Source organism: Lynx canadensis, chromosome B3 (genome assembly GCF_007474595.2).
Source record: "Lynx canadensis isolate LIC74 chromosome B3, mLynCan4.pri.v2, whole genome shotgun sequence".
Taxonomy (NCBI): domain Eukaryota; kingdom Metazoa; phylum Chordata; class Mammalia; order Carnivora; family Felidae; genus Lynx; species Lynx canadensis.
The window spans coordinates 73,771,456-73,796,906 of NC_044308.2; the positions used below are offsets into that span (position 1 = coordinate 73,771,456).

At 53.8% G+C, this 25,451-nt stretch overlaps 3 protein-coding genes across 4 annotated transcripts; 2 read left to right on the forward strand and 1 right to left on the reverse strand.

The window, feature by feature from the left end:
• Positions 1–489: 489 nt before the first annotated feature.
• Positions 490–9,300, reverse strand: EFS (embryonal Fyn-associated substrate). The gene is made up of 6 exons (XM_030318732.1): positions 9,051–9,300; positions 4,536–4,814; positions 4,135–4,275; positions 3,310–4,032; positions 2,856–2,945; positions 490–1,721 (listed from the first exon to the last, which is right to left on the reverse strand). Exons 1-6 carry the CDS (start codon positions 9,066–9,068, stop codon positions 1,287–1,289), a joined length of 1,686 nt encoding a protein of 561 aa, XP_030174592.1. The 5' UTR covers positions 9,069–9,300; the 3' UTR covers positions 490–1,286.
• Positions 9,301–9,390: 90 nt separating this feature from the next.
• IL25 (interleukin 25) lies at positions 9,391–20,158 on the forward strand. Its single transcript, XM_030318734.2, has 4 exons — positions 9,391–10,114; positions 17,036–17,202; positions 17,381–17,625; positions 19,467–20,158. The coding sequence occupies exons 1-4, from the start codon at positions 9,391–9,393 to the stop codon at positions 19,720–19,722; spliced, it is 1,392 nt and encodes a 463-aa protein (XP_030174594.2). The 3' UTR covers positions 19,723–20,158.
• Positions 20,159–20,774: 616 nt separating this feature from the next.
• CMTM5 (CKLF like MARVEL transmembrane domain containing 5) lies at positions 20,775–24,257 on the forward strand. Of its 2 annotated transcripts, XM_030318735.1 has the most exons (5): positions 20,775–21,251; positions 22,136–22,288; positions 22,778–22,870; positions 23,068–23,152; positions 23,253–24,255. In XM_030318735.1, the coding sequence occupies exons 1-5, from the start codon at positions 21,126–21,128 to the stop codon at positions 23,264–23,266; spliced, it is 471 nt and encodes a 156-aa protein (XP_030174595.1). In that variant the 5' UTR covers positions 20,775–21,125; the 3' UTR covers positions 23,267–24,255. The 2 variants fall into 2 exon arrangements, with proteins under 2 accessions (XP_030174595.1, XP_030174596.1); XM_030318736.1 differs by lacking the exon at positions 22,778–22,870 and having other exon boundaries at positions 23,253–24,257.
• The last annotated feature ends 1,194 nt before the right edge of the window (positions 24,258–25,451 follow it).

The following is a 25,451-nucleotide window of genomic DNA, read 5'->3' on the forward strand; positions in this document are numbered from 1 at the left end:
CCTGCCCCTCGGCTCCTCTAAAAGAAGGTGTGTCTAGAAAGGCAGTGAGCAGGAGGACTGGGAAGGAAGGTTTAAGGGGCCAGACCTTCTTGGGTTAATCTAAGGCGGAGGGTGCCCAGGCCAGCCAGCAGCACTTTCCAGTTGGCCAGAGCTGTCCTGTGGTGCCAAGCTGAAAACAGGCCTTCACTGGGATGATGTCTTCAGCATTGCACCTTTCAAGGCTCTTGTGAGGCCAACCTCTCCACAAGTGCAACTCTCTAATGACATCATATGATAATGAAGTCTTGGTGGAAAAGCCCCCATCACTAACAGTGTCTGCCTTCTGGGAATGCTAGTTCTCAGACTCTTCTCAGTTCTCTCATCCCTGGGGCCTCAGCTCAGCTATTACTCTCAACCATCCCATCTAAAGTCTCCTTCAACAGCCTCTCCTTCATCCAGTTAGTCCCTCACATCACCCTGTTCATTTCCATTACCAGCAACTGTCAAATCTGTGGCAGGTATTCTTTTTTATTTACTTATTTTAACTGACTCAGTTATATCCATCCCACCCGCACAATGTACCTTCAGAACTGTGCTTGGCACATCATGGGAGGTGAAACCCACCGAATGAATAGTTTTTGGAAAAAAACAGCAAAATCTCCCCCCCCCAAACCTAAAGACATCCTGCCCACAGTGTGTATTCCATAGGTTTGGCCTAGGGGTGCCAGGCCTGGCCCCTCCCCCAGGTGCCCAAGAAGCAGAGTCAGAGAACCAGACAGCAGGGCTTATTGAGGCCCAGTTCTGTCCTGCCTGCTGTGGGGAGGAGCCCTTAGGCCTCTCCCAGACCTCCACATTCTGGGTGGTCAAAATCATGCCGTCACTTTCAGCTAACAGTAAGGTGCTGATGTCCTAGAGCCAAGAACCAGGACAAAAAAAGGGATCTGGATGGCTCCAGGTTTCAGCCACCCGATTCTCTGGGGGGCCAAGCTTTCAGAGGTGGGTGGCAGTGCAGTGACCAAGAACTTCCACCCCAGGCTGAGGGAAAGAGTCCAGTTCCTCCCTGCCCCAAGGGGCCTGGCACCTGCCCCTGACAAAGCAGGGAATAATATTAAATATAAATAATTTATACAAAATGGCTCGTACAAAAAGCTGTGGGGGGAAGGGGGAGGGACATCTCTGTGAGAGGCTGAGATGACTGGAAGGGGAGAGATGTCCCCACCTCTCCTGGTCCCTAAAAACAGAGCCCTCCTGCCACCCAAGGCCCAAAAGGGGGCTCTGGCAGGCAGGAGAGGGACAGAGCAGGACCCTCAGGGGGCCAGGCTGGAGAGCAGAGTGGTGAACTGCAGGGCCTGCCCTGCCAGCTCTGCCACACGCTGTGTCATCTCTTGGGCCGCAAGGCGGGACGGGTAGCCCAGGGCGGCCCCCTTGACAGCCAGCACAGTGGCTCGCAATGCCTGGCCCAGCGCTGTACCTGCAGCCCCGACCTGTGCTCGCAGAGGGGCGGAGGCTGCCAGCCGGCCCAGGGTGTCCCCAACAAACACCAGACGGTGAGCGGCCACCACCACCCGCTTGCCATGGGGCACGAAGAGGGGTGGGGGCTGGTTGGCCTGGGTGCTGGACATCAGGGCCGCCACGGCTGCCTGCAGTGCTGAGTAGTGGCTCTGGCACTGCCCGGCGTAGAAATGCAAGAGCTGTAGATCTCCGGTGGGCAGATCCAGCGGCTCCCCTGCAGACAGGGCCTCCTGAGGGCAAGAGGAGTGGTTGGCGGGATGCTCTCAGTAGTGCCACTTTTGCAATCGTTTCCTCCCTCCTTCCCTCCCTCTGTTCCTCATTCTATCCTTTCTACCTGAGCTCTTCCCTCTGCTCATCAGAAAATTTAAATTCTCACAGCCAGTGGCAGGAAAGTGCCCAGAGGTGATGTCAGATAAATCTAGATTCAAACTGAACTTGTTTCCTTATAATCTAAAATGGAGAATCTGGTACCATGCTGTCCAGGATCAACATAATGTAAACCACATGTGTAATTAAAATTTTTCTAGTAGCGATGTTAAGAAAAAGAAACAAACTGGAATGTTTTAACTCCAGATATAAAAATTGTAATTTCAACCTATAATCAACATATAAATTACTTAGATTTCTTCTCATACTAAGCCTGCAAAACCTGGTGTGCGTTTTATAGTTACAGCACTTTTTGATTCAGACTAGCCACATTTCAAGAGCCTAAGAGCCGCACATGACTAGTGGCTACCATACTGGATAGTGCAGTTCTAGTATCTGCCTCCCAAGGCTGTGGTGCAGTTAATGATGCAGCATATAGAAAGGGCTTAGAACAGAACACTGTACATTGTGAGCACCATATGAGTACTAACTATGGCTGTGATTAGTGTTGACACATGCGATGTGCTTATTAGCACAGGGTCCGTACTTGGTAAATACCCGATAAACAGTAGCTACTACGCTCAGGACTGGTCCACACAGTTGAGGAGGCCACCTCACTTTTCTGAGGCCCAGAGAGATTATCTGGTGGCTTCAGGGACCCTGGCTGCTTACTGGTGGAGCCGGGATTAGAAGCCAGGTCTCTTAGGAACCCAGGAATTCACAGTTGGAAGGAGCCTCAGAAGTTACCTGGCCTAGCTCTGACCCACATCCCAGAACTCTCTCTGCTTCCCTGGCTGCTCGGTTTTCTGATTCCTCTCCAACACATTCTTTCCCCTCTTTCTGAATTCCTAATACTCTTTTTCAGGTCTCAGCTCCTTCATGCTGACTCCTCTGTAGTCCAGCTCTGGCTCACCGAGCTCTTACCCCTATCCTAATATCTCTCCCTTGATGGTTCCTCTTCCTGGTCCCCCTTCTCTAGCACTGACCCACAGGGTTACCTGCTGCTCCGGTGGCCCCCTCTCCAGCAGTTCAGGATCCCCTGGGAAGGCTTTATCCAGGGGCCTAGATCCCTGAGCTTTATCCATGCCCTGCAGGAGGGATCAGGGTCTCAGTGCAGTGGTGGGGGAGCAGGGAAGGTGGCCTCCCCGTGTTCCTGCCCCTTCCCCCTCCGCCTTCCTTCCTGAGGTTTCTTCTGCCATCAGAGATTCCAGTCCCTTGACTCCAGGTCTGGGAGAAGCCCTGGTGGCAGGTCAGATGACTTGGGGACCCTAGGCTGGGTTTAGAAGGAATGTGGCACCAGTACAAGTGGTGGGACCAAGTACTGGTGACCCAGGCCATAAGGTGCATGGCCAGTGAAGAAAGGGAGGGTCCCTCTGGGTCCCAGACCTTCTCACTCCTCCCCTTGGCTCTCTTGGGGGCATTTCCGGTGGGGGTGTTGGGAGGTGAGCTCACCTTCAGGTGGACATAGTCATATTCCTCGGCCATCGGGATGCCCTCATACTCATTGTGGTGTCCTGCTGGATCATCCTCTACCTCCCCACCTTCTGGATCCCCCTCAACCTTGGGGCCCCCATAGCCAGGCAGGCGAGGTGGGGGTGGGGGCAGAGGCCGGTCCTGGATGCTGCCCTTTCGGCCTGGAGCAGGAGAGGGAGCTGGGGAAGGGTTGGGGGCCTCAGGAACAGGCAGGGCAGGCAGAGGGCGGCGGGACAGGCTCTCAGCTGAGGGCAAACGGGGCCTGTGTGGGAGTGGGGGGCTTCTGGCCAGAAGCAGGGCCAAGGTGTCCAGGTCATTGGAGGCAGAGGCTCCTGGGGGCTCTGGAGAAGGGGGTGCCTCCGGCCCGAGCAGGGGCACATCGTAGATGCCCTCATCAGTGCCTCCACCTTCCCCATCTGCTAGCAGTTCCTCTGGTGCTTCATACAGATTGAGCAGGGCTGATGCCCGTTTCAGGTTGGAGGGGGCAGCGTAGAGGGGAGGCTCTGGTTCCCGGCCTCCCTCCCACTCCAGATCTGGCTCCAGTTCTGACGGTGGCTTTGGGGCCAAAGGCACATCATAGGGAGCTTCATCCTCTTCAGGGGCCTGTGAGGCAACCCGCGCTAGAGGGCGGGTAAAGGAGGCAGGGGAGTCGTAGGGGCCACTGGAGGGAACTCGGAGGGCAGTGGGGGGCACATCATAGACCTGGAGAGGGAGCAGAGCCACCAGTTACCCTCAGCCTCAGCAGTGGACCCCACTGAGAGCCCTCTGTTCCCTGACCAACATACACAGACCTCTGGTCCTCACCTCCAAGGCATCTCCAGGGGCAGCTGATTGGGTCCCACTCCCTCTGGGGACCTTGTAGATGGGATCAGGGGAGGGCGGGCAGGGTCCAGGTGAAGGTCCTAAGGTAGGACAGGGCCGAGCTGGGGGTGGCACCACATATACCTGGGGGATCAAGACAGATGTGTGGGTCAGGACCAGGAAGCAGATAATGTATGCCTTACAGGAGCTTAGATCCCTTCCAGCCCCCACCCCGTACCAATGGGGAAACAGAGCCGAGGAAGGGTTGGCAGGCAGGTTTCACATAGTACAGGATCAGTGAAGAGCTGCGGTCTCAGGGACTGCCCTGCCCCACCTCGCCGCAGGCACCAGTGAAGGGGAACTAGGCTCTTCTGGTTTGGGGATGGGAGGGCTCTAGCTCTCACCTCCTGGTCCTCATTGCTGTGCTCTGGGGCTGGATGTGGTGAGCCATGCTGGGCTGGGAGCACCTGGGTGAGGCTGGGCTGGGGTGCCGGGCCAGCAGGAAGGAGCTTCACTCTGTTGGCGGGCACAATGCCCTGCTGGCCATGCAGGGAACAGAGGCACCAGCCGTCCAGCCCACCAGCACCCTCCCTCTGCAGTACCCGTAGAACATCCCCTCGGCGGAAGGACAGCTCCTGGGGGGACTCAGCAGTGTTGTCGTAGAGTGCCCGAGCCAACTGGGCCTGGTGGGTGAGGTGGGAATGGGGAGATGGGTCTCACACATATATATCAGGTCATGACATTCCTTGCTCAAACATTTTGGAGCTCCCCATTTCCCACAAGCTAAAAATCTGACCTCCTGACTCCGCTCTTCCTGACTGGTCCTGCCTGGTCTCCAGCTGCATCCCCTGCATTCCTCCTCTTCCTTTCTATTCCTTGAACTAAAGAAATTCTCACCTCAGGGCCTTTGCACTTGTGGTTTCCTTGACCCAGAATGCTCTTGCCCTGACTCGTCATCTGACTGGCCCTTTTTTTATCCTTCAGTTCTCCTTAAGTGTCTCCTTCTCGAAGAGGTCTTTTCTTCACTCTTCTCCCCACCCCATTCTGTGTCATCTCCACTACTGTTCCCTTCATAATACTTTACACTATTTGCCTATTTCATTTCTTATCTATTTATTCCCCTGCCCTATAAGCTCTGGGGAGCAGGGACTGATGTATTCCTAGCCCCTGCAATAGGGCTCCACCTGGAATCAGGGCTCAGTGAACATATATTGAATGAATTTCCTCCAAAGCTTTGTGTACATGAGAAAGCCCTGCTAACGTCTCCCAAAGAATCTTCTTCACCCTTCCTGTTTCCCAGTCAGCATCCCCCACAAGCAGAAGGTTAGATTAAGTGGCAGCAGACACCCATCAATCTGAGGGAGACTGGGAAAAATGCAGCCCAGACAGTGCCTAGGCATAAAAAGGAAGAAAACAGAAACTGAAGCAATGCTTTTGTTCTCAGTCTGAGCAAATAAGGTTCTATCAGAGGAAGTTGAGGTTACCATGGAGAGGAGAAAAGTGTATACACTCCAGTGTGTGAGTGTGTGTGTGTGTGTGTGTGTGTGTGTGTGTGGCGGGACTGGCAGACCAACCAAGAGCAAGCATTTACCATCCTGTTTCCAGTCCTGTCTGGTCGGGACATCTAAGTTTTTTTCCTCCAAGAGTCACATGCTAAGGTGGTAAGTCACAGATACTAAGTGCAAATTATGTATCCAGACACTGTGCAAGTCATTACACTAATCATCTCATTTAATCCTTAAAACAACCTTGTGAGTGGGGCGCCTGGGTGGCTCAGTCAGTCAAGCATCCAACTCTTAATTTTGGCTCAGGTCAAGATCTCATGGCTCAGGAGATCGAGCCCTGCATTGGGCTCTATGCTAACAATGTGGAGCCTGCTTGGGATTCTTTCTCTCTCCCTCTCTCTCTGCTCCTCCCCCACTCTCTTGCTCTCTGAAAATAAATAAATAAACTTTAAAACAACAACAACAAAAACAAGCTTATGGTGCTCCTGGGTGGCTCAGTCAGTTAAGCGGCTGGCTTTGGCTTAGGTCATGATCTCATGGTTTGTGAGCTCGAGCCCTGCATCAGGCTCTGAGCTGACAGCTCAGAGCCAGGAGCCTGCTTTGGATTGTGTATCTCCCTCTCTCTCTGTCCCTCTCACTCTCTCAAAAATAAAAATAAACATTAAAAAAAATTAAAAGATAAATAAAAAATTAAAAAAAACAAGCTTATGAGGAAGCAGCCTTCATTATCCCCATTTGGAAAGGAGACTGGGACAGAGAGAGTAGGACTTTGCCTACAACACATGAACCCCAGGCTGTTTGACTCCAGAGTCCGCGTTCTCAATCACCCCCTATTATCTCTCCACAATCACAAACGTAAGGTTCTACTTTTCTTCATATGTTAGTAACTTAACCTCTTGGTTAAGTAGAGTCCATGACTCAAACATGACTCAAATACATTATGAAATCTTCATTATTCCCAATTTCCCTTTGGTAGCCACCCCTCACAGGGCTCTGGTTCCATGTTGTTCTTTGGTAGAATCAAGCTTACACCACTCACAATATCAAAATATATTCTGGTTTGGTTATGTTTGCTAAATGACTGCACCTGCTGGCAGGATCCCAGGCAGTGGTGGTGGAGAGCAGGTAGTTAGTAGTTAGACATAACTACCTAATAGGTAATTCATGTGGGCTAATTCAGTAAAACATCTCAAGCTAAAGATCTCTGGCAGACTGCATTTGGCCACCAGGCCCTGGAGAAGGAGGCCCTGCTCAGCCAGCATGAGTGCATGTTCCTCTTGACTGACATTTCCCTTGGGTGGAGAGGCTGTCCAGCCCTTCATGGCTTGGTGATTTTAACAACAAACTGACTTTTTTCCTCTTGCCTCATTCCAAACTCCTCAAACTATTTTCTGATTATATTTTGGCTTCTAAATGATATTGTTTGGGGTGCCTGGGTGGCTCAGTCAGTTAAGCATCCGACTTAACTCAGGTCATGGTCTTGCAGTTCGTGGGTTCAAGCCCTGTGTCGGGCTCTCTGCCATCAGCGCAGAGCCTGCTTCAGATCCTGTGTCCCCCTCTTTCTGCCCTTTCCTGGCTTGTGTGCACATCTGCTCTCTCAAAAATAAACTTAAAAAAAAAAAAAAGGATATTGTCCCACAGAAAGAAAACATGCCAACCAGATGACACAAACTCCTGGTTAGGTCCACACTTTTCTAAGTGTAAATTAGAAATTAGTACTTTGGATTAGACAGTGGGTTAAAAGCACAGTTCTGAAGCAGACAGACTTGCGTTTAAGTCCTGGCCCTATCCTTTCCTAGCTGGGTGACTCTGGGTAGGTTGTTTAACTTTCCCAAGCTTCAGTTTCCTCCTTTGTGCCATTTCATATCCATATCCAAATATCCATTTTCAGGGGCACACAGGTGGCTCAGTTGGTTAAGCATCTGACTCTTGATTTCTGCTCAGGTCATGATCTCACAACTCATGGGATGGAACTCTGAGTTGGGCTCTGCACTGACAGCATGGAGACTGCTTGGGATTCTTTCTCTCTCTATCTCTCTTTCTCTCTCTGCCCCTCCCCTGTTCACATGTGTGTGTGCTCTCTCTCTCTCTCAAAATAAATAAACTAGGGCCAGTAAATACTCGATAGATATTAACTGTTATTAGGATCCTGTGAGTTTGATTGGCACAAATGCCACCTCCCACCTCTAGGTAAAAAGAAAAATCTACCTCCTGGGACCACAAAGCTGACAAGCTGACCAGCTTCTGTGCCAGCATCTTTATGTCAGAATACACCCACCATTTTCAGGCTCTGAGCTAATCTTACCATCACACAGATTGAGGAGCTAAAAGGAGTTTGGTCTGAGAGTGATAATCGAACTCCTTGAGGGGTATGGGAGAATGTCAGGAGCCATGCTTCCAGCCTCATAAATCTTCTCAGAGCACCCATTCAGAGGGGGCCAGAAGGCACACAGCAGACTAGCTTTCCCTGGGGAATCACAGCGTCTAGGGAACGGTGGAAAGGGGACAGAGTTGTTTGAAATCAGACTATAAGGTGCACTGGACAGAAAGCAGAGGTGGGGCTGTGGAGAGCTCCTCTTTGTGCTCAGGTCTGAATTCCATCCAATGGGGCCAGACCTCTGGGCCTTACAATTTCGGGAACCCAGGCCAGAGTTGCTGATAGACTGACTGATGATGGGTGTGGCCACCTCTGCTCTACCCCCTCCTCAGGGGCCCAGCTGACTTGTGAGGGAGTGGCTGCCTTAACTGGGGATGGGGGTGGGGTGGGCGGGTAGAGTGGCAGTGGGCCACACACTCTCTAGGAGGCCTCCTCCCACTGTCCCATCATGCCAGCTGTCTCCTCCCTTTGTCCCCAGTCCCCGGAAAGTGGCCAGAAGCTGGCTGACATCACCTCTCCTCCTCCCTCTATTTTTGCTGTCTCCCTAACAGATCTCCTTCTTTGGCTCAATTTCCCCCCTTTCCTCCATACTTCCTCTAGAGAAGGGCCTCTTTGGCCTCTCCTACTTTCCTGGAGCCACCTCCATTCAGCCCCCTCCCAACCTTTTACTTGCCTCCCAATCACAAGCCCCTGCGACCACCGGTGGCCATCTGTTCCCGCCCATAAAACAGCAGATAGGACTCGGGCTAGACTTGCCCCCTCCCCTCCATCCAGAGGCAGCCACTAGAAAGAAAAGAGGAGAATGGGGAGGAGGAGGGGAGATGAGGGAACCTAGACCCAGAAGGAGCTGGGGATGAGGAGTGAGAGGGAGAAAGGGAAACAAAAGTGGGTTGGGGGGGCGGGGGGGGGGGAGACACAGCCTCCCGGAGGAGAAAGGGCCCAGGGAGAGAGACAAAGAGAAAGCAGAAATAAAAGTGACAGGAGTGCAGGGCAGACCGTGGAGGCCAATAGCCTCCTCCTTTCCCTGGTGGACTCACCGACGTGGCTATGGCCATGGCCTTGGCCTCCTGTGTGGCCTTCTCCAGGCCAGGCTCGGTTTCGCTGAGTTCAGCAGCGGCCGACCCGCACCATGGAGGCGGCCCCCAGCTGCGGCGCCTGAGTCGTGGCCTCCGCGGAGGTTGGAGGAGGAGAAAGAAAGCCCACAAAACTCCCCAAATGGGAGGCAGCTTGGCCGGGCAGGAGGAGGAGCGGGGCGGGCCGGGGCGTCGCTGCGGGACCTCATCCAAGGGCGCGCGCTCCGTGCTGTCCCGGGGGCCACGGGGTTGGCCAGGCCCCCGGAGCTGCCTGCCCTAGGCCGCGGAGGGACCCTGGGTCTGCATGGTCCGAAAGCTCCCACCCAGAGCTGGAGCAAGCGAGGAGGCGGGAGCTGGGGCCGCGCTCGACGACTCGCCAGGCCGCTCAGGACGGCCCCGAGGGCTGGGAGAAGCTGCAGAAGCGGTTGGGCTGGACGAACGAGTTCAGAGGCCAACCCTCCCCACCCGGGGGCCGCGGCGGAGAGCGGTGCTCCCAGGGCTGTGGTCGGGGCGGCCCGGGGCCCTGCGGCGGCCCGGCTGCGAGGGGGTGGGGCGAGCGAGCGCTGAGACGTTCGCCCCTCTTCAAACTCGCCCAAGTTGGCGAAAGAAGGCCAGGCTGGCACCGAAGGCCTCCGAGAGCGTGGCCGTTGGGCTGCGTTGCCCGAGTGGTTGCGTTCGGCCCAGACACTCGCACCCCCCGCGGCGAGGCGGCTTCACACTCACGCACACTCTCCCTCACGACGCCAGGGGCTGGGGGGGCGCCGCGACGGAACCTCGCTCCCCGCACGCGGGCTCGGCCCGAAGGGGCGGGACGGCCTTCCTCGCGCCGTCTCGGGGCCCACCCGCGCGCCGCCACACCTCAGCCCGCTCACGCGCACCCCCGGCAGGGCCCCTCAGCGCGCCGCGGAGCTCTGGGCAGCTCCCAGGTGTCTCTGGGGACGGAGAAGAAAGCCACAAAGCCAAGGAAGCAGCAAAGAGAAGGCGAAGGAGGAGCAGGGGCCAGGGTCCTGTGGACTCGCCTGGAGTGGGTAGGGGGAACACTGAAGGGGCTGCGAAGGCTCCGGGGGGTCGCGCGTGGCCTTCGGGCTCAGCCCCCACGCGCGGTTCCCCTTCCCTCCCCTTCCCGGGCTCCTGGCTCCCTCTCAGGGCAGTTTCTTCCTCCTCCCCTCGGGCCCTCTCAGCTCCGGCGCGGGACTCAGTCCTGGGGATTAAAAGAAAGGAGGGAGGGGAAAAGGGAGGGGAAGGGAAGGGGCGGAGGAGAAAGGAGGACGATCCCTCCAAAGGCGGGTGTTGAGTTTCAGCTCGGGACCCTCGGGCCAAACTGCACGCCCCCTCCCGGGCCCTGTACGCGGCGCCTCTTCCTCTCTCCGTCGCGGAGGACCTCCCGGTCGTGTGGTCTGCTTTCTCCCGGGAGCTTCCCTCACCCCGCCACGCCCCCGCTCTGCCCGGCCAGCCCCGCGCCGCTGTCTGCCTCCCTTTCGTGAGCCCCACATCTGTCTTTCCCTTGGGAGGGAGCGCGCTCCTTCTCCTTTCTGGGGTCCTCAGCGGAGCGTCTCTTCTCTCTTGGCGTTACCACCGCAGGGGTGGCAGGGGTGACCGGCCGTTCTTGCGGGGGACAAGGACGGGGAGCTGCGGCTGGACATGGATTCTGGCCCTGGCGAGAGAACATGAGCCTGGTCCCAGAGCTGCAGGCTGGCGGGTTGTGCCGCTCTTACACTTCTCTGCCAGTCTGGGCCTGTCCACCGCCCTCACTCTGGCTCACTCTGCTACCACGCGGAGCAGGAGTGCGGACTGCGGGCACAAAAGGGCAGACCTCTTTCAGAGGAGCTGGGATCAGCTGCAAGAACAGGGTTCTTGGGTTCCCACACCTCTCCTGACCTATTACTACGCCTTAGTGTGTGCTGTTCCCTCCAGCTACCCCTACCAACTGCTTCTTCCTATTGAGACACACCTCAAGGCTTCTTAGGCTGGAAGGGAGCTTTCCTTCTTCCATTTTTGAGATTCCTAGTATTTAAAAAAATTAGATGCTAAACAGGATTAAAAAGCTGTAGATTTTCAGTGTTTACATTTAACAAATTAACACTTCAAATACATAAAGCAGACAATGACTCTAGGTATAACTTCATTTGTAGATAACATCAGAAGTCTAATTTAAGGCCCTTTGTGAACCTGAGGCTCCCTCCTCTCCTCATATTCCACAGGCCCACACATCCAGACATTTCCTAGGAGGGGAGGGGGGTACCTGGCCTGGCTCCCCCTCCCTGTCACCTGGGCACCTGTGAAGAGCCCTGTGGGACCTATGGGGTGGGTTAGGAAGAGATTCTGTTCTGGTCTTGACTCAGAGTTGGGTGCAGACCTATGGGTGGGCCTGGGAACTCCAAACAGACTTAGATGCCCTTAGGGCAGTAGAGGAACTTATAAATTTCCAGATGCCTCTGAAGGGAGAGCTCCCCATCCCAGCTCCAGCCCCATCCAATCTCCTCCAGACCCCAGCCCTGGGGGTCCTGGATGCCTGGAACACAGACATTCAGCTGCTGGGGAGTGACTTGGTATGCTGTGCCCAGAGGACTGTCAAGGCAAATGGGGGCCCAAGATGGAAGTGGGCAGAAAATCCAATTCCCAAAGATGAATGCTCAGACAGGCACAAGGAGAAATAGATGGAGGTCAGAAGACTAGGCAGAAGAGAATTGCTAGGACCAGGCAGAATGGTGGTTTGGGAGGCGGGCATTGGGGCTCACTGCCTGTAGTTCAGTGCCTGGGGAAATAAATGTAGATGAGGGGGAGCAGAGTACAAACCTGCAGGAAAATAAGAATATGCTTCTGGAGTGCTCAGGCATGGAATGTAGCTTGTGAGACTCAAGAATGAATCCTGTTTTATTAGCTATGTGATTTTGGCCAAGTTATATAACATCTCTGAGTCTCAGGTCCTCATCTATAACAGTGTCTTTGGTGAAGAGCAAATATATGTAAAATGCCTGGGGCAAAGATCTCCCTCCATGAATTTTCTTCATCTTGCTGCCCCCCCACCCCCCACTTTACTTTCATGAAAATTGGAAGTGTTTCTTTGTTGAGGACAGGAAGAGCCTTTCCCTGTCCTTATCTCATCTTTGCCTTCTCCTTTGCAGAGGTTTAAGGCGATTCTACCTTCTTCAGGGAGAGCTCTGGGCTCCAGGTAAGGTTGGAGAAAACCCAGGCTGGCAGTTAGACCCTGGTTGGGCAACAGCCTCAGGCCGCTGGGCCCTCAGCTTCAGGGCTTACCCTGGTCATATTCAAGGGGCAGAAAGGAAGGAACCCATTCATCTGGCTTTCTGGGCCCCAGCTTCTCTCCCCTTCCCAGCAGGGCCAACTGCTAGTCTCTTCCATCCCACACCATGACTTCCTTGACCTGTTTTTACTCCTCTTGCTGCTCAAAACTCAGGCGCTCAAGAATTCTTCCAGTTCTCCTCTCTTTGGACCCCACAGCACCCAGATTGCCTGGATTCTACTCCTGGTTTCAACACTAGTTAGTGACCTTGGCATGGAGCCAAGGCTCTTGGAGCCTCTGGTTCCCTGTCTATAAAGTGGGGATAATAATGGAACCAATAGCATCAGTCTTGTTGTGAGGTTAAGAAATTCCTAAAAAAAGGGCACCTGGACGGCTCAGTTTGTTAAGCATCCAACTCTTGATTTCAGCTCAGGTCATGATCTCAGAGTTCATGGGGTCCAGCCCCACATCGGGCTCTGCGTTGGCAGCATGGAGTCTACTTGTCATTCTCTGTCTCCCTCCCCCCGTCTCTCTGCCTCTTTCTCCTTCTCAAAAATAAAAATAAATAAGCATTAAAAAAAATAAAAAATTCCTGAGAACAGTACCTGGCCCATGTTGTGTAAATGTTGGGTAAAAGCAACTATTATTATTGTTATTTGATGGCAGCCCTATGGGGGCAGCTAAAGGTCAAGGAAACCGTGCGTGCCCTTGAGAAACTTACCTCATGTAGATCATACTCGAATCCAGTCAGTACCTTCCCCCTTACCTTGGAATAAAGTCCCAATGCTCTACCACAACCTGGAAGACCTTGTGTGATCTGGCCCCTGCCTACCTCTTTACCTTATCTCATCCCACCCTCCCCCTTATCCTTCGTTTTCTATCCACAGTGTCCTTTCTGTTTCTCAAATATGCCAAGATCTTTCCCATCTCTAGGACTCTGCATGTCCTGCTGCCTCTGCCTAGACCACTCTTCCCCTACATGCTTTCCATCATCATGTCAAATTCTGCATTCTCAGAATGGCTTTCCCTGGCTTTCGAAGTTAAAGCAGCCCCCTTCTTCCATTCCCCTCAGCCCTCTAGCTCATAACACTGTTTCATTTTCTTCGTAGCACTAATTATCCGAAATTATCTTGTTTCCTTGTTTATCATCTGTCTCCTACTAAAACGTAAGCTTCATGAGGCAGAGAACTTATCTGGCTTGTCCTCCTCTGCATTCCTGTTAGCATTTAGAATAGCGGCTGGCATATAGTAGGTGCTCAATAAATAGCTAGTGAGTGGATGAATGAACAGGGCAGCCACGACTGTAGAACAAATCTGAGTAAGCCCAGGGCCCTCCATGGGCAGGCACCAGTGCTGGGCTGGGGGAGGGACTTGCTGGGTCCAGCTCACCCTGATTCTCCACGTGTTGCCCAGGCCAGACGAGGTTCTCTTTGAAGGCAGGCTCCTAAGCCTAAACATTTTTGTACCTAAAGGGATAGTATAAATAGGTAGCAACCAGTACCATTATCACTTACTAATCAGGACACGGGAGCAGTATTCTGGAGACCCCCATCTGGGCCAGGCATTCAGTTGCTGGATCACAGGCAGGTTGTGATATAGAATGCACCCCCACCCCTGGGCTGAGGACAGCATGCATTTACCAGCAGGGGCAGAAGCATTTCAGCATTTTAACGACCAATGCCCCTACCTCACATCAGATGTGAGCAGATGAGCCTCAGCAGACTCTGCTGAGTCCTGTGGTTTCAGCATTATTTCAGGAGCTGGGGTCCAGAGCAGCTGAGCTGGTTGGCGCTTTTGTGTTCAACCAGGTTACCCCCTCAAAAACAAAAAACAAAAACCCTTCTACAAATGAGCAGAATGGTCCAGAGAGGGCCTAAAATCAAGATATGGCCAGAGGCAGTGTCAGGACTTGAAGGCAGCAGGTGAGGACTGGGATGTCTTTTTGCGAAAGGGTAGGACAGTCCCATTCTAGCTTTCTGAAAGCCCCCAGAGCTTTTCTTGGCCAAAGGTGGGGATATGTTCCATTACATCTCCCCTGCCCTTTCCTTCTGGGTGCTGATCCCTCTTCCCAGGGACTCAGCCAACCCCTCCTGGCTGCCAGTTGGGCCCAGGCAGGTGAGGACAGGTGTGTGGTGAACTTTCCTTTGTTTCCGCCTCCAGCATTCTTCCCATTGCCACCCCTTTCTCCCCACACCCCCAAGGATTCCCTGGAAGCTGAAGTGACTCAGGGATTCCAAAACTAGTTACCCCAGGAGGAAAACCCTCTGGAAAATGTTTCTCATGGCAGGGGATCACCCTAAGGAGTCTCACAGAGCTGCTACTGAGATAAGGGCAGAGGCTGAGCAAACCGGAGGGGTGGGGTGTGTGTGACTCAGAGTACAGGTTCTCAGGTCAGAACCGATCATCATAGTGGGGGAAAGGCCAACCTGAGGGGCGACTGTGTGCTTGGAGGGGGCCCCCTCTGCCTTTTAGGGGTTTCCTCAGAGGACATCCTGGTACAGAGGTAGGGGAACACCCCAAAGGCTTCTCCTGAAGGGCAATGGGGGTCTTTTGCAGCATCAATAAGTGAAACAAGTAGCTGGGATCACTTCCAGCTCTTTCGAGCACCCCTTCCTGGACAGGGCCAAGATGGGAAGATCTGGGCCAATGTCAGGTCTGTGGCTGTGATTGGTTTGGGGGACACCCAGAGGAATCCAGCTCTCGTGGGAGGGTAGTGCACCCTCAGAGCCTTTTCTGGGGTTGGGGGTTTCTCAGGAACACCAAAAGCCACCCTGGTGGCCATGTGCCAGACCAAATTCTGAGGAATAAGGAGCTAGAGCAGTGAATCCCAGCCAGCAGGGCTGAGTGCCTGAGTGGGCAGGAACATCCCATGGCCTCTGGCAGGTTCAAGTGAGACCTGTCCTGGCCCAAGCCTGGGTAAGTAGGAAAGCACATACTGCTGCGGGGGCTTCTCATCCATTTGCAGCTTACTGGGTGTCAGCACAGTGTGTCATCTCCATGCCAGGAGATTAGGTTTGGAGTTGCTCAGGGCTGGAGTGGAAAGCCAGCTCTGCCGCTCCCTAACTGTGCAAGCTTAGGTAGATTACTAAATGTCTTTGAGTCTTAGCTTTCTCATCTGTAATATGGGGATTATAGTTTCCACCTCATGGTCTTATTGTAAGGATAAAATGAGCTGGTGCATGTACAAAGCTTGGCACCATCCTGGCACGTGACACACAGGAGCTGAGGCCAGTGGCATGCAGAAATGAGAGGGCATCAGGGAGCATAGCGCAGACAGTGGGTCAATGGGAGTGGGGTGATGTGTTCCCGGCCTCAGTGCTTTTCCTAAGAGCTCCTGCTCTCCCAGCCACCACCTATTTCCCCTAAGTTCCCACCTCACCCCTAATTCCAGGCTTCCCCCAAACCACCAGAACAGCTTCTCCCAATTTTCCAGACTGCCCCCTGTCCTCATCACTCCTCTGCTTTGGGGCTGCTCTGCCCTACAACATTTGAAGGATTCCTCCTCATTCTGCAGTTTAAGTTCTTCCTGGTTCCCTTTGTTTATTTTCTGAGTCCTTGGTTACTAGAGGAGTATTTTCTAAGGGAAAGTACATGCAAATCAGAAAACATCATTCTAGAGACCATGTCTGTGTATGAGTGTGTTGGGGTTGGGGGGGTTGTGGGTGTGGGGGATGAGGGGGGTCGATGGGCAAGGATGGAGGGAAAAGACCCGGAGGGAAGTAGGTGGCCTGCTCTCAATGCAGTGTATCCCAGGAGGGGTGACCCCTGGCTGACCCATGTCTTTGCAATCAGGTCTAGTTAAAGCATTTCTGAGCACACATGCTCCCCCAGTGGCCCAGGGAGCTGGGGGTGGGCTGAGGCTGGGTGGGCTTGCCCCATTGCCTGAGAGGGGCAGCTAACCTTGCTATGGCCTTTGTCCCCAATGCCCTGTGAGTGGGAGTAGGGGCAGATCTGTTCTGGAGGTGGGACCTCATGTTGGGTCTTAGTGAGGCTGTCAATTACCGAGGCCTTTCTCTTCCTGGCCTCACCTTCTCGTTTATGCAATGGAAGCAACCACCTACATCTTCTTCCATCAGACCCTGAGCATCCAGTCAACAAACTGATGGGGTCAGGGTATTCCTGGCAGTCCTGTGGGGTTAGACCTGTATCCCTGGCCCAGAGAAGTTCAGGGAAGGGTGGGATGGGGGTGGTGGGGCAGCTACTGGAGAGGGCGAGGGGAAGTTAGGGAGTGGGTAATGGACAACAAGGAAGAAATCTTAGATGATGAGGTCCTAGAAGTTGGGGTCATTGAAGGTGAGGAAGGTCATTGAAGGTCAGAGAACAGAAGGGTTGAGGGTCAACAGAGAGAGAGGGAAAGGTTCACTGAAGTGAGTGATCAGGAGGCTGTCTGAGAAGAAAGGGAATGGTGAAGACAAGGCCCTGGGTGGGAGCATGGAAATGAGGCTTCCTGAAGACAAACCAGATGATGTTTCCTAATTTGGAGTACCAAGCCAGCCAGGGAAATTCCCATAATGCCAGTTCTCAATGCCCCGAATAGCAGAATACCATTAGTTTGACCCCATGCCAGGAAAGGTGCAAAGAACAAAGTGTCCCAAATAGGCTATCAAGGTGTGATGTGAATTATAACTTCCATGCAGATGGCATTTGAGCAACTTTTGAAAACACTTTCAGGGTTTTTTGATTTTGTTTTGTTTTTTAATGTCAGGTCACTCCCTCCAAAAGGTTGTGGAAATAAATTTGAATAAACAAAACAGGTTTGCTGAAAATAAAACCAGGACGCCCAAGCTGCTCCAGTCAGCCTACTTCCACAAGGCCCCACCTGTCAGCCAGTGCAGAACCTTGGCTGAGCGAGCAGCATCCATCATGAACCAGGTGAGTGCAAGGGGGCCTGGCAGGTGCTGAGATGTTGCTGTGGGCGGAGAGAGGCCAGGCTCTGGGTTTGGGGCTGGGGATCAGGTGAAGCTGGAAACCGGAATCTCAACTGGGAACAGCTGGGGAAGGAGTACCCAGATTAGTTGAGAGCAGGTCTCTTACTGGCCTTTTCCTATAGGTGATCGTGTTCTTGGTAATGGCCATGGGAACCCACACCCTCAGTATTCGGATCAAGAAGGACTGCATCCACTGGTCCAGCTGCTGCCCCAGCAAAGGGCAGAACCCCACTCATGAATGGCTGACGCAGAACACTGTGCTCATGACCCCACCAGAGAGCGCTAGCCTCATCCACTCCCTAGAATCCTGCAGGGCCAGTGAAGATGGACCCCTCAACAGCAGGTCTATCTCCCCCTGGAGATATGAGTGAGTCTGCAGCCCCCTCCCAAATTCTTGCATGTGTTCCTGTCAGAGTATATGCGAGGGTCTGGGGAGTTCCACACAATTCCAGCCTGCCTGCCCCTTTTTATCTGAGACTCCATAAAGATTTGAGTGTTTCACAAGGCCTAGTCTGGGTAGCTCTGACTCTTATTGGGTGATAGCCAATTACCCAAGATTTCAAAGCTCAGCTTTTTCTTTTTTCTTTTTTCTTTTCTTTTCTTTTCTTTTCTTTTCTTTTCTTTTCTTTTCTTTTCTTTTCGAGAGCGCACACATAAGGGAGAGGAGCAGAGGGAGAGACAGACAGAGAGAGCGAGAGGGAAAGAGTCTTAAGCAGCCTCCATACTGAGTGCAGAGCCCTACTCAGGACTTGATCCCACAACCCTGGGATCATGACCTGAGCTGGAATCAAAAGCCAGATGTGCAACTGCCTGAGCTACTCAGTCAGTTGAACCTTTGATTATGGGCAGTCTTACTCTTTCATTCGGTGTGCTACACATATATTAAAATTTTCTATTTGTGCCATGATGTAAAAAAATATTAGGAAGCACTGAAATCAGGACAAGAAAACAATATATTAAAAATTAGGGCTTAAGGGATCTCTATCCTGTGTCTTCTTGGGGTGTCTGTGTTCCCATTCCCCATAAATGTAACTCTGGGATGGGTGGACAAGTTCAGGGGGAAGGGAGAAGGTCAGCTTTGATTGAGACCAGATCCAGGGAGGAGACTGCAGGTCACCATGCTTTGAAGTGGTCTTAGAAGTCTGGCTTGGTCCTGGGCTAAATCCAAAAGAGGTGGGAGCCCCTTTGGGGAGGCTGGGTGCCCGATGGCTGACTTGGCTGGGGTCCAGACCCCTTGTTTGGAGGCCATGACCCCCTGAAGACTACGTGGCTGATCTTCCCCAAAGTGTTCTTTGCGATACTTGTCCCACATTAATCAGAAATTAATGATGACAGTTAAGTGTGGGAAAAGCTGCTTGAGCCCTCACCCCTCAGAGATTCATAATGTGCTCAGAGCGTTAAAGGTTGCAAGAAGTCTGTGGAAAAGAAGACATAAATTCAGTATTTCCCAAACTCATTTGGCCACAGGCCTCTTTTCTTGCAGGGTAGTTATGAGGGAACCTACTCTGGGAAATGCTGTGCCAGCTGAGCCCCAGCTCGGGAGGGCTTGTCTGTAGGAGAATGGCCTTACAACCGAGCGACTGTTTCCTGCTAGCCTTTGGGAGTCTCAGACCTTTGGAGCATCTACTTTTCAAGTCTTGTTTTGGCCACAGAATCCTTTCAGAATGAGTAAATAAGTGTTACGATGCATGCTTATGTGTGTTTATAATATATGCATGAAAAGTGTCTGGAAGGATGTGCAGAAAATAGTTGACAGTGGCTCCCTCTGGGGAGTGGGACTGGTAGGGAGACAGTGAACTTTACAGTGTTTTTAATACTTGGACGTAAGAGCAGTTTTTACTTTATAAAAGAACGCTGAAAGTGTAATGACAATTACAAAAAGAAACCTCATGCCTGAGCCCAGCATGACTATCAGATGGAAGCAGAGCCTGTTTGGTGGAGGCTGCTAGCCTTCCCTTACCTCTGCAAGGGCTCCCAGGCCCAGAAAACCACTCTTCTTTCCCCGATCCTCACTTACAGGAGGTGAAACAAATCCCAGAGAGGAGGGGGTGACTTGCTTAAAGTCACTCAGCAAGTGGGTGCAAGAGCTGAGACAAACAGCCAGGCCTGCCTCACTACATTTCCATGTTGGGCCCTCCCTGCTTCCGGCCCATCCCCTGTCTGCCCAGCCAGTCTCCCTCCAAAGTCTGATGAGTGCCACCCCCACAGGTTGGACAGGGACTTGAACCGGCTCCCTCAGGACCTGTACCACGCCCGTTGCCTGTGTCCACACTGTGTCAGCCTACAGACTGGCTCCCACATGGACCCCCTGGGCAACTCGGAGTTGCTCTACCACAACCAGACTGTCTTCTACCGGCGGCCATGCCCTGGGGAGCAGGGTACCCGTGACGGCTACTGCTTGGAACAAAGGCTCTACCGCGTCTCCTTGGCTTGTGTGTGTGTGCGGCCCCGAGTGATGGCCTAGTCATGTGCCCATAGCTGGTTCCCGGGTGGAACACTGGAACTGGGTGCATGACCACCTGCCATGGTGAGCCAGGAACCCGAATGCTCAACCCTTACAAAACACTACAGGAGCAGCAGGATTGTGGGACAGGGTGGAGGACTTTGGGGGGATCCGCACGTTTCACCATTTGGAGTGGATGGGAAATGCAGGGTGAAGCAATGGAGCTGTTTATGCCCGCTAAAAGAGAGCATCCTGCATTTCCTCTTGGGAAAGGTCATAAAGGCCCTCCTCGTTTCTGGAGGCCGCCACCCCCATCTCTTCCTTTTCTCCCATCCCCAGCTGCCCTGGCACAGCACAAGCACTTTCTTGCTACTTTCCTTGTTGTCAGTGGAGAGGCCCTCATTTCATTTGTTTGTTCATCTGTCCATCCATGCCTCCATGCCTCCATGCCTCCATGCATCCATCCATCCATCCAACACTCAGTGAGCATCTCCTTTGCACATACCTTGGTTCAGTTACTAGGCTCTGAGGAAGAGGCTGCTATTGAGCGTGGAGACATTTATCCAAATAAATAATCTGTATTTAAAATGGCCTAAATTGTCTTGGCGTCCCTGGTGCCTGAACACCAAGCTCCCCAGCCTGGTTCCTTCTCTTCCCCACCTTCAGCCCTTACCTACTGCCCTGTTCTGCCTTCCAGAGTTTCTGCTGTGGCCTCCCATCCCTCCCCTTCTCTGGCTCCCTGGCCTACCCCTGAACACTGGGGTGGGGGTCAGGCTGCCCTCCTGGCATGCTGGAAAGACAGAGGCCCATTGAGGCACTGCAGCAGGCACACAGCGCCCCCTTGTCCCCCCAACAATCTGCCTTTGTCCTCAGTCTTGGCTGCTACAGCCTGGTCCTGGGGGGTGCTGCCTGGGCCGGGCTCCAGCTCCCACCATCCCTAAAAGGAAAAGGGAGAAAGGACAGCCAGGAAGAGAGGAGTTAGGGGAGGGGGATGCAAACTTCTTCAGGCCCGGGTCCTTGGGGGGCTCCTAGTCTAGCCCATTTCTCGGCTCACCACCTGGCTCCTCCCGGTTTCTTTGTGGACCTCCTCCTTTCCCCCCCCTCCTCCCTCTCCCCTTCTCTGGGCGGGGTTGGTCTCCAGTAAGGGGAGGGCTGACCACTCCTCCCTGCCCCGCCCCACCCCTCCCCATGTGCTTCCTGGGGGGCTGTTGCAGGCCCCAGCAGGGGCACTCTGGGCAGCTGGGAGAAGACCCATCTGGGCAAGCTTCCCTGCGGCCCCACAGCCAGCCTGCCTACTTCTCTTTCAGGTTTCTCCAAGTGCTTCCCTGCTCCTGTTTGCTTCCCCATCTCTCCAGGTTTCCGTCTTCCCAGTTCCCTTCCCGGGCTGGTGGCAGTGGGGGCTGTGCCTGGTGGGCCCCACAGAGATGCTCAGTGCTCGGGATCGCCGGGACCGGCCCCCCGAAGAGGGGGCAGCTGCAGTGCTCCAGGGCTTCGCCGTGGACAAGACCTTCCTCTCCTCCCTCAAAGGCATCTTGCTGGAAACTGAGCTGGTAACAGCCACCTCCCCAACCTGGCGCCTCTATCTCTCCCAGTGTTATCCCACTCCTCCCTCTCCCCATCCCAGGGCCCCCACTGGGCTCACTCGTCAGCCGCCTCCTTTCCCAGGCTTTCTGGACACCCCTGCTCTCCCCAGCTGCCCTGCCCTCACCTCCTACCCTGCCTTCTTGCTGCCTCTCCATCTGAAGGCAGTTACAGCAGGTTTAGGTGCAGCAGGAAGAACTGAAGTTAGACCGGACATAAAAGGGCAGACTTCCTGCAGTCCCACTGTATCTGTTGTCTGCTCCCCATGAACATCTATTCTCAGGAAAGGATATGCCCTTGTCACTTAGCGAGACCTTAGTGTAAACTTAAGTCCATTGCATATATGTCATCCTACATTGCCAGAGCCCAGGGACCCTTAAAGTCCATCTGCCTTCTAAACCTTGTCTCTGGGTGTAGAACCAAAGGCCTTGTTTTGGTCCTTGTTTAGAGGAGTTTCTGATATCTGGGAGTGGGGAAAGTATTATGGCATAGGGGGTCCCTCTGGGGGTGCAGGGCTGCTGTGGGCATGACTCCAGAGGCTGGAGTTCACCCTGTACCCTGTGCTTCAGCAGGACACCTCTTTTGTGGTTTCCATAGAATGGTGCTCCCTGGGGCAGTGCAGCTGGGCCACACTGCTGGGGTTGCTGGGATCCAGGGCAGGGGGAAGTGGGAAGCTGGAGACTTCCCTCAATGGGCAAACGCCCTGGAGTATGGCTCCCGGTACCAGAGATGGGGAGGCCTCCAAGGATGGGTGGTGGGGGCCAGCCTGGGGGAGTTCCTCAGGAGGGGAAGGCAACAATCTGGCCATGCCTGTGTCCCCTTCCTGGCAAGCTTCACATATTTGGTCCCACAGGCCCTGACCTTCATCATCTTCATCTGCTTCACGGCCTCCATCTCCGCCTACATGGCTGCAGCACTACTCGAGTTCTTCATCACACTCGCTTTCCTCTTCCTCTACGCCACCCAGTACTATCAGCGCTTCGATCGGCTGAACTGGCCCTGTCTGGTGAGGGACCCTGCCTCCACTACCACATTCTGGTCCCTTTCTTCTCTGAATCCTAAGTTTTCCTTTTCCCTCCCAGCCTCTCTCCTTTTCCTGGGTCAGTAAGGGGCCCAGCCCTGACCCTGATTTCACTGTTGTCACTGACAACAAGGATGCAGATCACTTAGAGCTGCTCTTCCACTCACCAAAGGTCCAGGTCCAGGTCCAGCCCTGCCCTGGCCCTCCTGGCTGGCATGCCCCAGCCCTGTGCCACCCAGGGCCTGGCTTCTTGTCCTTGTCTCTTTGCATTCACCTGTATCCCTTCCCTGGTTAGCAGTGGGATCTCTGTCTCTCTCTCTCTTTCTCTCAAGGGCTTTATATTGTGTCCAGGGGTATCTCCATGCAGGGATTCATAGTGTCTGAGGGTCAAGCTGCTGACCAGCCTGGAAAACCTCAGGGTGATGTTCCCTTGCCCTCTGACTTCCCTTTGACCCTGCACCCCCGACCCCCCAGGACTTCCTCCGCTGTGTCAGTGCCATCATCATCTTCCTGGTGGTCTCCTTTGCGGCTGTGACCTCCCGGGATGGAGCTGCCATTGCTGCTTTTGTGAGTCCAGCCCCACAGAGCTCCCCAGGCCCTAAGGACCTCTGGCTGGTGTTTGCACACTCTCTGTGCCTCCCCACAAGCCCAAGCCAGTGCCCAGGCCTCTGGCTCACACCTTGCCCCATACCACCCATCTCCTTCTGCCTAATAGATGGTGGCCAATGGCCTTTATTGTGCCATCCCTGATTCTACTCCCACAGGTTTTTGGCATCATCCTGGTTTCCGTCTTTGCCTATGATGCCTTCAAGATCTACCGGACTGAGATGGCACCCAGGACCACCCAGGGTGAGTGTCCGTGCTCTGGGGAGAGAAGATGCCCCCTCTACCCTTTGCTCCAGCTACCCCATCCTGATATGCCCTTCCCTGCCTGCCTCCATATTCACAGATGACCAGCAGTGACCCTGAGCTACCTGGCTCCCAGGCCCAGCCAGACAAAGGCAACAGTGCACATTTCCTTTGGTTTCACTAGCCCACAGCCTACTACCTCCCAGCCAGGCCTACAGAGATGGATTCTGGTCTGAGAAGTCACCAGATACTTGTCTGTGGGGCTCAGTGCTCTGATGAAGCTCCAACAGGAAGGAGGTGTTTTGGGGAGGGAGGGCAGGAGGAAGCTGGTCATTCCCAAATTAAAAGATTCAAATCCTACTGGTGAGTCTTTTTCTTCCCCAGAAATCAGGCAGATTAGGAAAGCCAGGGAGTATTCATAGAAATGCTGCCTGGAGCGGGTCATGGTCCCTCTTCTGCAACCAGGTCTGAGCAGTGAGGAAGGGCAGCTGCACTGAAGGTGCTGAAAACTTCCTTTAACACAAAACTTCCTGTCCACATTCTCTGTGTGCCAGGCCTTTACGGAGTGCCTGGTGGCTGGGTTCCCAGAGTCCTGTGTCTGAGAAGGCACAAGCCTTCCCCATGTAAGTGCCCACCTGCCATACCTGCACACCCAGGTTCGTTGGTGGGTTTGGGACCAGGTGCTTGCCTGGGGTGTGTGTAGAGCTCCCCCTTGTGGTGTGGAGAGGACTTGGCCCACAGGCCACAGGAGCGAGGTCAGCCTGCGGCACCAGATGAGGGCAGAACTTCCCAAAATGCTGGCTCTGGAAGAGCCCTTAGACATCAGCTGGTCCGATGACTTCATTTCACAAAAGAGAAAACAAGCCTAGTCACAGGGAACGACCTCTTTACTGTGACAGAGCTGGGACTAGAACCCAGCTTGCCTAACACCTATCTGTACGGGTGATCTGGATACTGTACTAAACTCCTATAGTTCAGGAAAAAAATGGCCCAGCCTCATCTCCAGCTCCCTCCACCAGTGGGTCCAGTCTTCCAGCTTACCAGCGCCTCATCAAATATTTCCTGAGCATCTCCTGTATGCAGGCCCTGTGCCAGGCCCCAGGGATTCAGGAGTGACAGGTGGGCCTGTCCTTGAGCTCTCACAGACTGGGAAGGAGACAGGTTAGTCATGACTGCCCACATAAATGCTGTGGGAGAGTTTGGCTAAGGGGGTTTGGAGAACAGGCACTGCCACAGCCCAGGAATCAGCCCTGCCTGGCCCATGATAGTCCAGCACAGCTGGGATGTCCCTGCATAGCCCTATAGAGCCCACATGACCTAGCTCAGTGGCTTGCTCTACCTCTAACGCTGGTTTGCTCCCACCCTGAAATAACTTCCTTTTCTCTGGGGTGCTCCTTCCAGATGCAGCCCCCAACCCCAACCCCTGCCTGAACCTTGGAACTCTGGAAGAGCTGCTCTGCTCCCTTTGGTGATAATCATGGGTCTCTCTTGGTCTGACTGCTCTGATTTTCCTGTCCTCATATCCTCCCTGGCTTCTCACCAGTACTGGCAGCCTCTCCAGAGCTAGAACCAGTCAGATTTTGTATTTTTCTGGTTTCTCCACATTCTCAGGGCTCCATGCACAGTCCATTCTCCACCCTTGGGGGAGTTGGGATCAACGCTTCATAGGAGGCATAGGAGGGGCTTAGCCAGGTCAGTTCAGGAGATGGGGTGCCAGGCGAAGGGATGAGAAGATGGTCAGGAGAACCTGAGCCCATAAAGCCCAGCAGGGGGCAGGCATTTGCTTGGAGCAGAATGGGAGAGGGGCCAGCCCTGTCTGTCCCCTGGGCAGTTGTATGACCTGGGCCAGACTGTCCCTGGTGGGAGCTTGGAGAGAGTGGGAGTGTGATCTATGGTACGCACCTGCACATACACCTGTGCTCATCTGGGCCCGTTTGGAAGGCCAAACTAAAACGAGCAATGCCCAGCTTTGGTCCACAGTGCCTGTTGATTCAGGGTCAGCGGCAGCTGGCTCCAGTGTCTCGGGATCCCCTCATGATGAGGGGCTGACCATAGAGGCTGATGTCAGACCTGGGCCCCAGCTGACTATGCCTGAGGATGATAGGGAGGGGGGGGCACCCTGTGGGTTACTCATAAGGGGCCTGTGTCAACCCTTTTATGAACTTCCATCCCCAGCGAGCCCTGAGCCTCTCTAGTGTCAGTGGGAAATTCATTTAGGAGGGAATGGGTATCTCAGGACACCTGTAACCCCTGCAGCCTCAGAGCTGGGGTAGGTGGAGGGTAGCTTCAGCTTTGACAC

Bases quoted from the DNA above. Each gene is read 5' to 3' on its own strand.
- EFS (XM_030318732.1), bottom strand. The intron at 4,276-4,535 runs GTGAGAGCTAGA...TTGATCCCCCAG, and splicing joins ACAGCAATGAGGACCAGGAG to GTATATGTGGTGCCACCCCC. The intron at 2,946-3,309 runs GTGAGCTCACCT...TCCCTCCTGCAG, and splicing joins ATGACTATGTCCACCTGAAG to GGCATGGATAAAGCTCAGGG.
- IL25 (XM_030318734.2), top strand. From the start codon at position 9,391: ATGGTCCGAAAGCTCCCACCCAGAGCTGGAGCAAGCGAGGAGGCGGGA. The intron at 17,203-17,380 runs GTGAGTGCAAGG...CTTTTCCTATAG, and splicing joins CAGCATCCATCATGAACCAG to GTGATCGTGTTCTTGGTAAT. The intron at 17,626-19,466 runs GTGAGTCTGCAG...CCACCCCCACAG, and splicing joins ATCTCCCCCTGGAGATATGA to GTTGGACAGGGACTTGAACC.
- CMTM5 (XM_030318735.1), top strand. From the start codon at position 21,126: ATGCTCAGTGCTCGGGATCGCCGGGACCGGCCCCCCGAAGAGGGGGCA. The intron at 21,252-22,135 runs GTAACAGCCACC...TTGGTCCCACAG, and splicing joins TCTTGCTGGAAACTGAGCTG to GCCCTGACCTTCATCATCTT. The intron at 22,289-22,777 runs GTGAGGGACCCT...CCGACCCCCCAG, and splicing joins GGCTGAACTGGCCCTGTCTG to GACTTCCTCCGCTGTGTCAG.